The sequence below is a fragment of the Montipora foliosa genome, chromosome 12 (genome assembly GCF_036669935.1).
Source record: "Montipora foliosa isolate CH-2021 chromosome 12, ASM3666993v2, whole genome shotgun sequence".
Lineage (NCBI taxonomy): Eukaryota > Metazoa > Cnidaria > Anthozoa > Scleractinia > Acroporidae > Montipora > Montipora foliosa.
Window position 1 is genome coordinate 25311428 of NC_090880.1, and position 17500 is coordinate 25328927.

At 42.8% G+C, this 17500-nt stretch overlaps 4 protein-coding genes and 1 pseudogene across 4 annotated transcripts in view; 4 read left to right on the plus strand and 1 right to left on the minus strand.

Annotated features, from left to right (window-relative positions):
• Positions 1 to 17500, plus strand: part of LOC137978675 (monocarboxylate transporter 8-like) — a 22356-nt gene that overhangs the window by 3517 nt on the left and 1339 nt on the right. The window contains exons 2-4 of the mRNA XM_068825690.1: positions 15781 to 16046; positions 16269 to 16876; positions 17282 to 17500. The exon at positions 17282 to 17500 is cut by the window's right edge and continues 151 nt beyond it. Coding sequence (XP_068681791.1) covers positions 15833 to 16046; positions 16269 to 16876; positions 17282 to 17500 — 1041 coding nt within the window. The 5' untranslated portion in view covers positions 15781 to 15832. The remainder of the gene's footprint in view (positions 1 to 15780; positions 16047 to 16268; positions 16877 to 17281) is intronic.
• LOC137981050 (uncharacterized) lies at positions 1729 to 4079 on the plus strand (annotated as a pseudogene).
• Positions 4395 to 5273, plus strand: LOC137981051 (uncharacterized). Its single transcript, XM_068828418.1, has one exon. It carries the CDS (start codon positions 4395 to 4397, stop codon positions 5271 to 5273), a length of 879 nt encoding a protein of 292 aa, XP_068684519.1.
• LOC137981052 (uncharacterized) lies at positions 5336 to 6433 on the plus strand. Its single transcript, XM_068828419.1, has one exon. It carries the CDS (start codon positions 5336 to 5338, stop codon positions 6431 to 6433), a length of 1098 nt encoding a protein of 365 aa, XP_068684520.1.
• On the minus strand, positions 12160 to 12591 carry LOC137981053 (uncharacterized). Its single transcript, XM_068828420.1, has one exon. The coding sequence runs from the start codon at positions 12589 to 12591 to the stop codon at positions 12160 to 12162; it is 432 nt and encodes a 143-aa protein (XP_068684521.1).

Consider the following 17500-nt stretch of genomic DNA (forward strand, 5'->3'; position numbering starts at 1 on the left):
TGCTGGTACTAGCGGTTGGATACTTTGATCTCCAGCAATTTCTCCAGAAATGGCTAGGTCTGTTACACAGGAAGCGCGTGCTCAAAGGAGTAAAAGCAGAAGATGCATTAGTAAATCTGGTAGAAACGCGCCTAAAATCAGGCCTAAGCTTATTAGCTTTCTTAGCTCTTTCGGCTTTTTTCTTCTCTCCTTGATTTCCGACTTCCTTGAGTATCTACGAATTAGCTTTTCATCTGTCTCATCTTCGGCAACCGGAATTTGTTTGTATTCTGTTACAAAATCCCAGCCATGCAAATCTGCGAGCACTATATGTTTCATTCTAATGGCAATGGCATTCTTACCTTACTCTAAGGCGTTCGCAGCTTCCACAAGTTTACCAGAGTGAAGCGCATCCACGGCAGAATCAATATGGCTGGCTACTTTTTCCTGATGCTGGTACTGCTCTTCGTTCCCTTTATATTTAAATGTGTGTCGAGCGAAATTTTCAAGACGAGTTTTCTTAACTGCGAAGTTGATGGATTCGTCGTTCTGACGCTTAAGCTCGTCCTTGAATGAAGCGAGCTCCGCAGAAAGAAAGTTTTTTAGCTCCGAAATAGCCGGCAAAGGCGCAGTAGGAGGCTGAGAAGGATCAGCGCTAAAACCAGAAAGCATAGCTTGTATTTCTGGACTCACCAACAAGCTAAGTTACAGTTCTTGGTGGCTGTCCAGAAGGCGAACGTCTTCCTCGATCGAATGCAACGTATTTCAGGTTTTCTAACTAACATAAAGATAGGTTACAGTTCTTGGTGGCTGTCCAGAAGGCGAGAAAGTGAAAACTAGAAATTCTACTTTTTATACCGAAGTGATTAGCATATAATATATGCAGTTACATAATCATGAACAAAAGGTTAATACGAAACAATTGTTCAAAATATCTGAAGCCTTATTTCAGAAACATTGTGAATACCTTGAATTATAGTAATGCTACGAACCGTAACGAACACGCTTTCCAACTACTCTTTGTTCCGTTGGAAAGCATTATTCCTTTCTTACTTGCGCGTATTACGAAAAGAAGAAAGAAGAGCACGTGCTCGAGGAGGAAGCCAGGAAAAGAAGAACACTGATATGCTGGAAGCGACAAACAAAGGAGGAGTCGTCCACTTATCAAGTATTGAAAACTCGAATAGTTCTCGAGTTAGCTAACTATTTAGTGTACAAACAGAGCCATTAACAAAAAAACAACTGTGTCTTTGACTCATCACTTTCCGAATTTCCGGCCAAAAAATTCGAACTATGAGCCAGTCACAAGACAAAGAAGAAACAAAACCAATCGTTTCGCCGGACGAAACCGCCCATACTGGTTTTGGCGAAATGTTTACCCAAGCCACCATCGAGCAACAAGAATTAACCCTAGAAAAAAGTAAAGCCGAAAATCAACCCGAAACACGAGCACGGACCTTGACCGACAAGGGTTTTGAGTTCCGCTCCGCAACGAAAGAGAAATCCGCAAAGACCGCAAACAAGCGCTTTCACGCAAAGTCACCGCATTCCACGCATTCGTGGCCGGCTGCCACAACCCCGCGGAAATTGACGGAAGAACAAGGAAACTATGCAATCACAATCGCCGATCAAACTAAACTCGAATTGGGCGCTTGGTTAGAGTTAGTTAAGCTTACCCCAGTAGAAGAGGGCGTCGCTGATCTAATCTCGACCGTTCAAGACGTCACTGAAGATTGCCAAAGAGCCGCATTTTACAAAATAAAAGTAATCGAAAGGGAAGAGATCACATCCTTTCGATCGGGCTCGTCACGCAAGTCATCAAAAATGACATCTGCATCCGGTTCCTCTCGTCGTTCTTCAAAAGAAACTTTGATCGACGTAAAAGCAAAGCGCGCGGCATTGGAGCAAAAGATCAAATTTAGCGACGCGATCGACGAACAACAAAAGGTCTTAAACAAGTTAAAATTACAACAAGAATTGAGCGAAACCATAGCGGAAGAAACCGTTCGCGAAGAAGCATTACAAATGTATGAACTTCCATTCGAGCGTGACGACATGGGATTGCCAAAAGAAACTCAAGAACAGTTGATTGATCGTTTTATGAACAATACGGAAGTCCCTCCTACCCATCAAACCGCGATAAACAACTTATTGCAGCCAGTTATCGATACATCCTTTGTTGACACACAGAAGCAATCCTTTCCATCCTTATACTCGCCCACAGGCCTAATACATCCGGTAAACAATCAAGCAGAAAAGAGAGAGCCAAAAATATACATAGCTAACTCTCTACAAAAAACCATTCCAGAAAATCAATCTCCCCTCGACCTGGGAATAATGGGACATCAACCCAACTTCAACCCTTTGGCAGATGGCCTAGCAAATCCTTTCAACTACGAAGATTTTCCCAAAGCCTCCCAGCCTCCTGCCGCTCTCGCTAATGTGGGCATTCCAAGTACTAGTCACGCCATCACGAACAGTCACACTGTTGTTTCAAAATCACTAACGGGCGCAAGCGCACCACAGATCGCTTCCCTCCGGAACCACAAATACAAGCGTGATGTCACATTATCCTACATATGCAATTAGCAGCGTACAACACACGAGCCCGAAAACCTTTCAGCTACACAAAGAAGGCGATACACTCACTCCTCAGAGTTCTCCACCTACTGTGTACCACGATATAAGACCAAGTCCTTATACCCAGCATCTCAACCACCCCGGTAACCAAGCTCGTCCAAGATCTGATAACGTCTCTCAAATCACAGAGGCCTTGGCTAAGGTCACCCAGTTGCAAAGACTCCCACAAGCCAAACCGGACGTCCTCACAGGAGAAGAAACCGACACAAGATTCTTTATCTGGGCAACCGCCTTCGACGCTCTGATTGATTCCGCACCGGTCAGCGCACAGCAAAAGCTTTACCTTCTCTTCCAGCACTTAGACGGAAAAGCAAAGAAGGTCGTTGAACAACTTCAATACATGGTCGGCGCAAGCCCTGAAATTGCCTACAATGAAGCCCGCAAGAAACTTAAACAGCGTTTCGGTCGCAGCGCCATTGTGGCCACAGACTTCGAGAATAAACTAGCTAATTGGCCGAAAATCGCTAACAATGATGCGCAAGGCCTTAGAGACTTCAGTGATTTTCTACAGCAAGTAGACATAGCCAAAACGCATCTATCAAGTCTGCAAATCTTCGAATACCCTTCCAAGATACAAGCATTGGTTACGAAACTCCCCAGCTGGTTCTTGACCAAATGGTCATCAAGGGTCCAAACGTTTCAACAAGAGAAAGGTTGCGACGCATTCCCAACCTTCGCAGAATTCGTCACAGAGGTAACCTTTCACGACGATCGCATGAACATCCCTCAGATTTACCAAAACTCACCTAAAGTACTCGGACCGACTTTCAGTGGCAGATCTTCACCACCCGATCTTCCACGTGGCAGGAAACCGCCCTACTCTACAATAATGGCGTCGAAAACAGGTGGCGAAAGCAAACCCTTACACCCAGATTAAAAGCGAGAGTCTTTGGGGCCGACACCTTCAATTCAAGAATCTTCCACAGCGGATAATCTCTGTCTGTTTCATCAAACGAAGACATACACCCTGAGCGAGTGTAACAAGTTCCGAGAGCTAACCTTCGACGAACGAAAAGACTTCTTCAAGAAAAAGAAACTTTGCTTTAAATGTATGAGCGTCAAACATAGCGCCAAAAACTGCGATCAAGCTCCACCAGAATGCAGCATCTGTCACAAGAGGCATTTAACTGCTTTACATATCAAGCCAGCCCTTCAACGCCAAGACATTCCTCAAACCAATCACACCTCTACAGCTTGCACGCAAGTCTGCGGGGAGGAGGAAACCGGAAGGTCATGTGCAAGAATCGTCTTGGTTAACGCATCTCACCAGTCTAACCCAGCTAAAAAACTGACAACCTATGCAGTGTTGGACGATCAGTCCACTGACGTGTTCATCTCAGACGCCCTCCTACACAACCTCGGAATAAGTGCCCCAGAGGTCGACTTACAAGTTAACACGATCGTTGGCTTCAACACCATCAGAACGAAGAAAGTTACCGGCATCTTCATCCAAGATATAGAAACAAAATACGCTCCGATCAAGGTTCCCTTCGCTTATTCAAGAGAGTACATTCCTGCCTCACACGAGGATATTGCCACGCCTCAAGTAGCCAACCGGTGGAAACATTTGTCTCACATCGCTGACAAAATTCCTCACCGTCCAGACGTCGAAATAGGACTACTGATTGGTCGAAACGTCCCAGCTGCCTTCCAGCCAATAAGCGTCATCTCTGGAAACGAAGAGGAGCCCTGGACCTGATCAGCTGAACTCCTTGATCGGCGTGTTGACCCGCTTCCGAAAAGAAGCAGTCGCCCTTACCTGCGACATCGAGCAAATGTTTCACAGCTTCTACGTCAACCCCAGCGACAGAGATTATTTGCGATTCCTGTGGTTCGTAAACAACGATCTTACAGGCCCGATCGTAGAATACCGGATGAACGTTCACCTCTTCGGCGCAGCATCATCACCCGGAGTAGCAAACTTCTGCTTACATCAGACGGCACAAGCTCACAGACAAGAGTTTGGAGACGAAGCATCAGACTTTCTTCTCAGAGATTTCTACGTAGACGATGGGTTAAAGTCTGTCTCCACAGTAGAGCAAGCCCTTCAATTAATACAATGCACGCAAGCAATGTGCGCAAAGGACAACTTACGTCTTCACAAGTTTGCAAGTAACAGCAAAGACGTCTTAGAGGCCCTACCAGCCAATGACCGCGCAAAGGATCTTAAAGATCTGGACCTCCGACGCGACACAATGCCCGTCCAAAGATCTCTTGGCACCTACTGGTGTATCGAGTCTGACACATTCGGATTTCGTATTGAACTCAGAGACAAACCTGCTACCCGTCGCGGGATTCTGTCAACAATTAGTTCAGTTTATGACCCGCTTGGAGCAGTATCGCCCGTCATACTGGTCGGCAAACAGATATTGCAAACACTCTGTCGTCAAAATGTCAGTTGGGACGATCCAATACCTGACGATATCCTGCCACTATGGGAAAAATGGCGATCAGAGCTTCCACTCCTCGAGAAATTCACGGTCGCCGGGTGTCTAAAGCCGACCGATTTTGGTGATCCAGTTCAGACAGAACTCCACAGTTTCTCCGATGCAAGCGACAGCGGCATCGGTCAAATCTCATACTTACGCATGGTCAACCACAGAGACGAAGTTCATGTCAGTCACCTCTTAGCGGAGTCTAGAGTCGCCCCCTGAAACCAATATCAATTCCTCGCCTTGAGTTAACAGCCGCAGTCATCTCCGTTAATGTAGCTTCAATGCTCAAGAGTGAACTTGATATCGAAGACATCCCTTGCTACTATTACACCGACTCCGAGATCGTGATAGGATATATCAACAACGATGCACGACGCTTCCACGTGTACGTTGGCAACCGTGTACAACATATCCGAGATCGCAGCTCTCCGGGAGACTGGTTTCATGTTCCAGGAAAAGAAAATCCCGCCGATGAAGCCTCACGCGGCCTAACTGCCAAGGAACTGTTACAAAGCGACCGCTGGTTCACCGGACCAAAGTTTCTATGGCAACAAGACCCTCTCCCACAGCAGTCTCAGCCTGTCTATACTTTACTACCGTTAGACGCTGAAGTCAGAAAGGATTCAGCATCCACATTCACAACCGAGATCAATGAAGTCGAGATTCGACCAGTTTCCCCTGGGATACTAGAGCTACAACGCTTCAATCACTTCTCTTCGTTTAACCGTCTTAAACGATGCATTGTTCGCATACAGAGAGCGATTGAAAAGACACGCCCGGAGAAGAAGCAAAACTGGCGTCCACAAAAGGGACCCCCATTGGTAGCAGAGCTATCCAAAGCCGAAAATTTCATTCTTAGATCACTCCAACATCACCAAGTCCAGTCGGAAATAAAGATTCTAAGTAAGCTTGATGGCAACGATGATCATTTCAAAGATTCGCAAAACGCACGGAAAAGAAACAACACCGTTAAGCCGATCAGTAGCCTCTACAAGCTAGACCCATTTCTCGATGAAGAAGGCCAGCTTAGAGTTGGAGGACGTCTCAAGAATTCGACCTCTCCGTACAAAATCAAGCACCCCCTCATCATACCTAAAACCAGCCACGTGACTGTTCTTCTCATACGCCAGTTTCATCACGGGAAGCAGCTTCACCAAGGTTATGGCATGACTCACAATGCTATCCGCCAAGCTGGATACTACATCATTAACGGCCGTTCTATGATCTCCCACATCATCGCTAAATGTGTTACTTGTCGCAAGTTAAGAGGCCTCACCCAAGACCAGAAGATCTACCCCCTGAACGACTTACGCCATCTCCTCCGTTCACCTACACTGGAATGGACATATTCGGGCCCTTCTACATTAAAGGGCATCTGACGGAAGAAATCGTATATTTTTTTATCGTCGATTTGATTAGCCCTTAGTATAAATACTTGCTTTTTGCCGAAAGTTTGACTTCATAAGCAAAAGCGAATTAAATAGGAATTTTTTTCCACGATCATTTGGCGGCCATTTTGAAAACGCTTTTGGTTGATGTCACGTGTGGTCATTACGTCATAAGTGTGTAAGAAGTGGAGCAGTTCGGTCAAATCCCTCGGTTTGCGTCGCGTACAAGTCGCACACAAAACTTCTGTTGGATGCCGTCTAATAAAAATTAGCGGTGATGAGGCACAAACACGTTCATAATTTATCCTTTGTCGCATGTGTCAACCACGGATTAAATGAATTGACCGACGAAGGTCAAAACTTCTTAAAAGATAAATGTAAACATTGTAACATACATAATGCCATAGAAAGCCATAGTAGTAGTTTGCTATCAAAGTATAACGGCAGTAAAGCATGGATTGCTTAGACCATTAATTTTTTTACATCAACGAAGATCTAAGTTGTACATTCTGAAATGTTTTAGCAAAATATGAGACGACACATGAGCAAGCCGATCGGCTTTAATGATTGTGTCGATGGGACTATTGATTGAAGAGATGAACTTTTTATCGTGTCTTTAATTAAGCCGGCAAGGTGTAGCATTTAAAAATGGAAGACAGATATTTTCAATATAAATAATGTGAATTAATAAAAGCCCAAATAAACACAGTGAATTGCAACGAGTGATTGCGCGAAACGGATGAATGTATGTAAGTTTTTTATTGTCATGTGAGACGTGATATGTGGAAGTTTGGACGAGCCTTTAAATAACTGAAGCTTAAGTTACAACCCAGTTCAGAGGTTACAAGTGTCTCCGCGATGGACTCGGGAAATGAAAAGGCCGGTGATCCAAAGGGATTCAAGAAAAAGAGAGACCCCGGGAAGCGCTGTGTAGTAATGTTTTGCAATAACACCAATGCGCAAAACGTGAGTTTGCATCAATTTCCGAAAAATGACCGGCTACGGCAACAATGGATTCAGTTCGTGCTAACGAAAAGAGACGATAACTGGCAGCCAGGATCTGGGCACATCTGCAGTAACCATTTTTCTCCAGAGTGCTACCACGGTATGCGGGCGAAATTGGCTGGGTTTGCTTCTAGACTTAAACGGAAGGATGACGCCGTGCCAACAATTCAAGTAAGTCCTACTGTCCAGCAACTTGACGAAGCACGGAGACTAAAAAGAAAGTTACCTCCCGCGAAAACGAAGGCGGACGAATCAAGTGACAGGGAGACACCAAAGCGGCGAAGTCGCGCTGTATCAAAGTTAACGGCAAATCGGGTACGTTTCTTTTACACAACACTCAACTTAACCCTCTAACTGATTAACAAAATTATGCCATGACAATGCGTGGAATGTGCTTTTAATCATTTCTGCCACTTGAGAACTTGTACTGATACTGATCCAAAGGTATTTTTTTTGGCACAAAGCTTGTGGCACAGTTTGAGCAAATGCAAGAGACTGGGTCAGTCGATATGGAAAAGCCATCCACAAGTGGTCATATTAATGACGAGAAAGCCCAAGCAGAACAGGTTCCTGGTTATAACCAAAGTGAGATGTTTTTTCCTTGCGCTGAATTGTTCAAGCAAAACAAAGGAACCCAAAAAGGACTTCGCCGTCCAATTTGTCGTAGTAAAGGTAATTAAACAAACTTGTTATATTAAACATCACATGGACTTTGAAATTATTCTATTAACAACCCGTTGAGATATCTTTGTTGTCTTATTGATCACTTCAGGTACTCAGGTATCCCCCAAAAAGAAGATTTTGGTTGACATGGGGTCGCAGTGCAACATAGCAAATCTTCCTCTCTTAACCCTCCTCAATGAGGATAAGAAAAGAAACACTCCCTATGACGCACACGAGGAACAACTTCAGCAAGAAATTGATGCCAATCCCTTCGAAGACGTTGACGTTGACGATGAGGACTACACTCAGTCTTTCGAATCAGAAGATGAGGAAAAAGAGGCAGAGGAGAAAGATTCAATCACAAAATCTGAGCAGTAAGACTAAAATTGAACTTTTCTTTGTTTGTGTCTATTATGCGAAGATGACTCGATTGTGCTATCTTTAGTGTTTCCACCGTTGAATAAGGAAATTATAGACATTTCGGATTTCCAATTTTTTTTTAAATTTCATTCCTTGACGATAACACGTTTCCCTTAGACGGGAAAGTTTGAAATTGTATTTCCAAGTCTATGTCAGACATGCCCTTTAAAATGTTCATTCAATTGGTTTATTGTTACAACTTAGATCAAAAGAAGTTAACGACAGTGCTAAACCCCACGAAGAGAGAAAGTTCATTGTGTTCGAGACAAACCTGCTAAGTTTGTTTGCCTCATGTCCCATTTGTGCTGGTTTTGCTGAGGCGTGCATTCTTAAGGAAATCGGTACAATGGTCAAAATACATTACTGGTGCACTGAAAAGAAGTGCAGTTTTACCAACGTTTGGTTCAATCAACCGTTTGTCAGGGGAAGGATGCCTGTTGGAAACTTGTTGCTTTCGTCTTCCATTTTACTATCCGGTGAGTGGCCAGTTGTATATGTAGCACAAGAAACCAGAACCAGATTCTAAAATCAGACTAGTACACAACGCATGACAGTTTTAACGTGGTCTATACAACGAATTAACCACAAAAATGCGCACGGTAGTTGTAGGGCGAGACTAATGTTCCTTGATCATTGGTAATAAGTGGTGGGTCATGCTTTCCAAAGTCACAAGTAATAACAGAGTTGTTGGCCCCAGAACGCAAAACTTTGTACCCACGCCCGGTGATCAAGAACCATCCCCTGTTCTCGAAATTATATGGACGAGCTGTGACTTTTTTTTTTCCAAGTGTATGGTCGTCATCGCATGTGTTTGTTTCTCATTTGTTTTTGATCACAGGATCGTCTACAGCTAAAGCTCTCCGGATGTTGAAACTTATGAACGTTGCCTGCATCTCCGAGCGCACCTTCTACAGACACACTCGCTTCTACGTCAACCCCGTCGTAATCCAGGAATGACGCAATCACCAGCAACAACTCCTAGATGACTTGGCTGAACGTGAAGGGGGGCTGGTGGTAGCTGGCGATGGTAGATGTGACTCGCCTGGCTACTGCGCAAAATTTGGTTCGTTTACTTTTATGGAACAACAGATCAACAGAGTGGTGGATTTTCAGCTAGTGCAGGTTAGCACCTACTATTTACCCGGTCCACTCGTAAATATAGTAGAATTTATTGACTGTATTCTTAACGTGTATTCTTACCAATATAATGTCTTCAATACCTCGACTTTCATATTATTCCTGACAATACGGACAATGTCAAGATCTTATTATTTTTTGAGCAACGAAGTCAAGAATAGTGCGTGGATGGAACACGAAGGGTTGGTTCGCGCCGTCGGATGTATCAACAATGCTGGACTAAAAATTTCTCAGATTATCACTGACAGGCACAAGCAAAATGAGGCATGGATTCGCAGAAATATGCCTGACACCAGTCACTATTTTGACATCTGGCATGTATCGAAAGGTAATGGATCGATCATGTTAAATAAACATAACAGATAGCTGGCACAACCGAACCAATGCATAAGGACCACTTGAGCATCGCTAACGCCCGCCAAGCATACCTTTCTATCATGCTAGTTGTATTCAGTTCTAAATATTCAGCAATGTTATTTATATAATCACCTTGGAACAGGTCTTAGCAAAAAGATCGACAAACTGGCCAAAAAGAAAGAATGTGAGGATGTCGCTCAATGGCGCCAGTCCATTTCCAATCACTTGTACTGGTGTGCAGCTTCAACACCAGATGGCAATGGTCCATTGATGCAGGCAAAGTGGAAAATGTTACCCCTTCACATCCAAAACTTACATGCTGATGTAAATAATAATTTGTATCCTGAATGTGGGCATGGAGAACTGGAGGGTGAAGCCCGAACTAGACTATGGCTAATACCAGGTAAACAAATAAACAACTATGACTGATGGTACAATTCATGATGCAACAGCATACAGTTCTGACACTAATCTCTCAAGTCAAACTCTGTTCCAACACCAGTTTGGGAACTGAAGGCGACTAAGTAGATTCTACATGTATATAATAATGAGATGGGAATATTATATTATTACCGGTATAACTGACCGAGATATCACAATTGGCCAAAAAATATCTGCTCGTGCACATACTTGCTCAAGAGCCAACATGTAAACAGGGTACAGACAGCATTTTAAATGTTTGTAATATTGCCTTAATAAGTTTCTTTTCCTCCAAATTTATTGACTAAGGACAACACGGGAAATAATGAAAGGCTTTTCAGCTTTGATTTGTTGTCCCTTTCCCATTGATTTAAAAACGATATAACCAAAAACCCAGAGAATACTATTGTTACTAGATGATCTAAACATGTTTTTATGCGATGTGTACATGTAAATCCACAGGCTCAACTGCTGCTGTAAAACTAGAGGAACTGGTACTCAAGCCTCAACTACTGAAAGACATAGCCAAACTGTCACCAAGATACCAAACTTCAGCTCTAGAAGCAAAACACAGTTTGGACATTCACTTTGTTCCCAAGCACACTGCTTTTTCATACTGGGGAATGTACACACGGTTAGTCGAGTACACTGTAAGGCATTCCTTGCCTTTTTGGTCACCTTTCCTGATAGAGCAGGCAACTATATTCAGTGTTTATTGCTTAACAGATTGTGCCTTTCTGCCTTGCACTACAATGAAAATGCAGACAGAATGCAGGCAGTGACATTGGATGGGAGGCCATGCTATTCCATCAGGTTTCCAAAGGCTAAGAAAGAGGGGCCTGCAGTCAGACAAGTAAAAACAGAACCAACTTATGGTAGGATCAAATCAATAATAAAAAAATAAATAATAAATAATAATAATAATAATAATAATAATAATAATAATAATAATTGTAATAACAGCAATAAATAATAATAATAAATAATAATAATGTATCACTAAATTTGTTGACAATGCAACGATCAACAGAAATCCTATTAATATTTACAAATTAAATGTACTGTTGTTTTCCCCTGCCTTGCTGTACCAGTAGTTCATCCCTGCCCAAATAGTCAGTTCATATCAATATTGTAGTGTGAGTCATTGGCTATAATGTAAAAATGAAATACCACAATAAATGGGGTACCAAAACAAAAGCAATGACAACTGTAAAATATATATCATGACTCGAGCATGGCAAATCATCCCCTAATGTGCCAATCACCTCACACTTCATTGCTAACGTAAGATTTTGTTTCCTAGGTTATTGCTCCAGTGCCATTGCAAAGCTCTTTCTTAGTTACGAGGATAACCCAAGAGCATTGAAGGAGTATATGGGTGTTCTGCAGACCAATACTCCACCACCCCTTGCTGCATCAGCACAAAGGCCTGACAGAGAAGAAGCAATAGCAAGTTTTGTTAGCAGATATAACAGATCTAGCTTAGTGAATTAGGCTAGATCCTCACGATTATACATGTACAAGTTTTATGCCCAAAAATGTGTTGTAGTGTTTTCACATGATGTCACGACAGCCATGTTGGTGTCGCACACTAGTCATGTGGGAACTGAAATAATATTTCATGCAAATTATTTCTTTTGTTTTCTTAATCCAATATGGTGGCTAGTCATGACTGAAAAGCACTCTACAAAAATAAAATTCAAGTTTGTCTATTGCTATTCATCTGCATATCTAAATCCTGAAAACACCATATCATCTTCAGACCTCCTAGGCTCTTGGAAGTGAGCTCTGATGCAGTTAACTGCACAAGAAGGCAGAGGAACTCTGATTTCCTTGCCAAGAACTCCCCAGCACCACCTAACTAATTGCCTGTAGGCTACGTGCCTACTCTTTTTATGATCAGGACCTTCATATGCAGAGGTCCCATACTGTTGTTTATACTGAAGCCAAGCTGCCTGTAACACCCAGTGGTTGAGGCACACAGCCTGGAAGCCAGGGTGCTGAACAATACAATCCGGAGGTGCTCCTAGGTGCTCTATCTCGACAGCCTCCAAATTTTTTCTTTGAATCTCCTCAATCTCCCGGCAGCAAATATTCTCTTCTTCTCGCCACATCTTGTGGCAATTTCCACAGAGGCACCTATTCATCAACGATAGTTTATAATTGAAAAGGTCATGAGAGGGAATTGAACACTACATCAATTCAGAGACCTTCTTACTGTGCAAATTAGGAATATATCTCCAAAGACATTTTTCTCCTATTTCCATGATGATGTGCTGTAAAATAGTTTTCTACTAATAGAAATGCTTGTTTGAAAGTTATCACCTTCTTGTGTAAAATATTGTAAAAGAAATTCCTAGATTTCTATAAGACCATGGAAAGCCAGAAGAATCCGACTATCAGGCTGATAGCGCGGTCAAAAAGGATAGGCATGAAAACACAAGACACTAATTGGTTTGACGCATGGGTGCATCGTTTGTATTCGAAACTTCACAAAATAAACAAAGGAGACATCTTTCTGCTCTTTCGAAAAGGTTCAAATTAAAATTCCACACACCCAAAAGAGTGAAATTTTGGAGCCGGCGAATACGAAAAATGAGCCTTTATAACGTTTTGGCGAAACTGATATCACGAGAAGTGGAACGGAATAGCACAATGATGGAAGCCAATAATTATTCTGTTGCAACACTCGCAGCTTCTGCGATTGTTTGTTTCACGAAGAAGTGAACAAAGCAGCGAGCATTCTAAGTTGAAATAGCGCTGGTGCGGTGACCTTAAATATATGCCGAAGCCTCAACCAAAGCAGTAGTCGCCAAAGCCGGTACCTCGGTAATGTAAATTAATCAAGTACTGAAGCGAACACAGTGAGTACAATACTTAAGCAATATGTTAGAAAGTGTCCAAAAACAAGCCATGCGAGTAATTTTCCCGGTTTGCTATACGAAGATGCGCTCGACTTAGCAGGGCTTGACCCACTGTATGTTCGTAGGATAGATTCGTGCAAGTCGTTTGTCATTAAGGCTAAAGAAGTTCTCAGAGTTTTTTATTCGCCCACTGTCGTGGAGCACGATCGTAATCTTCGTTCAGGGAACAAAACTGTTTACCCAAATTTAGGCCGCACAGCTCGTCTTAATAACTTTGTTACTGTTAAATACCAATGCTAGATATGTTTGCTGTCTCTGACCTTTCCTGTAATTCAGGTTTATACCTGCTATTGGATACATTAAACGATTGATTGATTGATTGATTGATTGATTGATTGAACTCTCCCTGGAGGCTCAAAACGCCATGGCTGAATACCGGCGAAAGACACAACTTCATTTTCCATCGTATCCTTCCCTACAGCTCCCTCGAAATCAGATAAATCAGATCCAGAAGTGGAGCTATCACTGCTACTCGATGAGTCGGCCATTTCAGTGCTTTGTGAAAGTTACACACGTATGACGTATGATGTCACATGACCCAGAATCGAAGTTTTCATGGTGGAACTGCCAACGAGCGGCAAAATACGAACTTTCAAGGCTGAATTAACGGGGAAGGAAGCTTCGAAAGATGAACTTTTTTATTCCATCAATACAAATGGACTACGGGGAACGTTTTTGCGAAAAAGTGTTTTTTAGGTGACAGTTGCCCTTTAAAGAAGGACGAAAAGAGTTGAAGCGATGGGGTCTGATATTCACCTGCCTAGCCTCACGCGCTATTCACTAGGAGACACTGAACGCCATGACAACAGATTCATTTCTCAACGGCCTCAGACGCTTCATCAGCCGCAGAGGAAAAGTTCGCCAGCTTAGATCGGATCAAGGTTCTAACTTTGTCGGCGCAAAGAATGAGCTGAGTAATGCACTCAAGGAACTAGACCAGACCCCTGTCAGAGAATACTTAACTGCGCAAGACTGCGACTGGATAGAGTTCAATCTTAACGTTCCTCACGCTTCTCACATGGGTGGTGTTTGGGAACGTCAAATACGAACAACACGGTCAGTTCTGTCATGACTGCTGTTGGACCATGGTACCCAACTTGACGACAAAGCACTTCGTACCCTCATGACCGAAGCCGAGGGTATCGTCAACTGCCGTCCTCTAACAATAGAAAACCTAACAGACCCACTCGCGTCGGAACCTCTGACACCTAACCATCTCCTCACCCTCAAGACTCAAGTTGTTTTACCTCCCTCTGGTAAATTCGAGTCACCCGATTTGTACTCTCGGAAGAGATGGAGAAGAGTCCAGTACCTAGCCAACCAATTCTGGCTGCGCTGGCAAAAAGAGTATTGCACCCTCCTCCAGAAACGTCAAATATGGCCAACAACAAAAAGATCTATTATGGTCGGAGACGTCGTACTAGCATGCGATGGCGAATCTCCAAGAAATCAGTGGCTCCTTGCAGTAGTAACCAAAGTACTTCCAAGCCAAGACAACCTTGTCCGTAAAGTTCAAATAATGACCGCCAAGGACGGAGAAAAGACGTTTTTTCAAAGACCAGTACACAAACTCGTGTTACTCTTACCTAAAGAGGACAATAAGAACTGAGTAGTGTCTAGTTACCTTTCTATTATCAGTTTTCGGTACTCTAGTAGTCATTCGCCTTTTTTGTCGAGATTTTTAATATAGTTTCCTTTCCCCCTTTAGTAATTAGGTTTTCAGTAAATGAAGGACATTTAGGGAAGCAGTGTTACGGCACCCGTGTGCCTTAGTTTTCTTTCGTAATATGTTAGTTATTTCCCTTTTTTACCGCATTTATGTCACATGGCTTTTCCGCTAGCTATCACGCTACTCTAGCTTAAATATCGCACGCGCTTGTAAAATTTCATAAGGCTCACAGAAATTCGACGGGAACCACCAGTTATTGCTGTACTACTCAGAACCTTCAGAGCGTTCGCTTACACGTCCTACTTGACTGGATCGCTGTAAGAGTTTACTCAATAAACCTGAGCCTTGTGGAACCTGTGAGTCATTAGTCGTTTTAGTTTCACGGATCTCTCCGCCACCGGAGCTGACGCCGCTACATTGAGACCATTAAAAATCCCAAGAGAAACTGGAAACAATGCTTTTGCAAAATTTGGGGGACAGACAAAGAGTATTATGGTATTTTCTGAAGTGGCTTATTATTCTCTACTTGCACAAATCCCATCATACACCTCTTTTACCTCCAGAATTGAGCATAATAATTGTTTGCAATTTCTCCTGGGACATGAAGATTTCCCAAGTGAATTCGAAAACAATGCAAATTTTTGAGGGGTAAAAGAGGTGTATTATGGGATTTGTGCAAGTAGAAAATGTGACACAATCACTGAAATTAAAGACATTATGCATTTCGTCTTCTTTTTTTATAGTTAACTATTTAACCTGTTCCAGAGGAGACTTGGACATTATCGTGAAAAAAAAATGTCTTTGTTACAAAGCTGCTCTAAAGAATGTTTTAAATGTAGCACTATATTATGGCTTTTCAAAGGAACACGTTTTCTAGACAGTTCGTGGTCATGGGTAGTTTGTGTTTCGGCGGCCGTCTGCAGTTCCGTTAATGTTGGCTTTACTCTGAGCTTCGGTGTGTTGCTCCCTGAGTTGATGGCATATTTCGATGAGACAAGAGAAAGAACAGGTAAGACACGATGCCAGGGCAATCTTACCCATTCCCTCCACTCACATTTTACTCTGTCTAACGCCAGACCGCTGGGGGCTGGTGCCCTAAACATGTCTGCAGTTTGCCCCTTTGGTATCCCTTAATATATCTTTTCAGAACAGTTCAGTTCAAGATGGGTTATATCGGCAAAATATGTTATCATCATTACAAATTATTTTGTGATCTTTGTTGCTTTTACAGCTTTCGTGGGCTCAGCAGCTTTGAGCATGACATGGTTTGCAAGTCCGCTTGCTGGATATTTTTGTGATCGCTTTGGTTGTCGCATTACAGCATTCCTTGGAGGACTGCTATGTATGACGAGCTTGCTGTGTTCTTCGTTTGTTCAAAGCCTTTCCCACATGTACTTGACATACAGCCTAGTTCTCGGCTTGGGTGGATGTTTTCTTTACAACTCCTACTTTCTTGTAATAGCGCTTTATTTCAAAAAGAAGCTGTCCATAGCAACAGGGATCGTTGCTATGGGTAGTAGTTTAGGAATCACATTTCAAGGTCCATTGCTTCAAACTTTGCTAGACTCGTTTGGATGGCGAGGCACCTTCAGAATCATGTCCATATCATTTGCGTTGGCAAGTTTGCTAAGCTTGAGTTTCAATCCAAACGTGCAAGAAAACTCAGCGGTGGAGAATGTCAACAATGAAAACAACAACAAAGACGACAATGGTAGCGATCACAGCAAGAGCAATATAATCGCCATGTACTGCAGTGTGTGGAGAATTCCTACGTATACTTTTGTGGTCCTATCGTTGATGTTTGGAGGCTTTGGCATCTACATCCCATTGATCTACATGGTAGGTAATAGCTGACATTTGCGCTGCACCTCTTCTCAGAACTGCCCATTAAATTCGTGTCCTGTTTGTTTTCTTATGTATATATGACGAAAGAGAGACATTGTGTGTTGATTGGCTATGAGGCGCAAAACTTGGTCGGGAAGTTGCTCTGGAATGACCAAGAAAAAGATAGGTTCCGCCTTTTGGGGTAAAAACAAATCCGGATATCTGAATCCAAAATTGGATTTTGCGTTTTTTGGGTTGACTCCATAACTGAATCCACACTTCCAGTGGGTTCTTTAGATAAATCCAAATCCGGATTCTTACTAAAGAAAGACCGTCTCGTTACCTTACTCAGTTCAACTGACCTTCTTCATCCTCAAAGATATCGAGTTTGTTCAGATTTTCCTTCTACTCGCGTTTTAGGTCAAGTACTGTGAAGATGTTGGAATCTCTGCACAAAAAGCTTCTCGTCTCTATATTTACGTCGGCCTTGTTTCATCCGTCGGTCGGCTTATATCAGGAAGGTTATGTAACGAAGACAAAGTGAACGCTGTTTACGTTTATCAATCCTCTTTGCTGTTAGCCGCTATTTGCGCTTTTTTGCTGCCGTTTGCCACCAAATATGAGGAATTAATCGCGTTT

Bases quoted from the DNA above. Each gene is read 5' to 3' on its own strand.
- LOC137981051 (XM_068828418.1), top strand. From the start codon at position 4,395: ATGTTTCACAGCTTCTACGTCAACCCCAGCGACAGAGATTATTTGCGA.
- LOC137981052 (XM_068828419.1), top strand. From the start codon at position 5,336: ATGCTCAAGAGTGAACTTGATATCGAAGACATCCCTTGCTACTATTAC.
- LOC137981053 (XM_068828420.1), bottom strand. From the start codon at position 12,591: ATGAATAGGTGCCTCTGTGGAAATTGCCACAAGATGTGGCGAGAAGAA.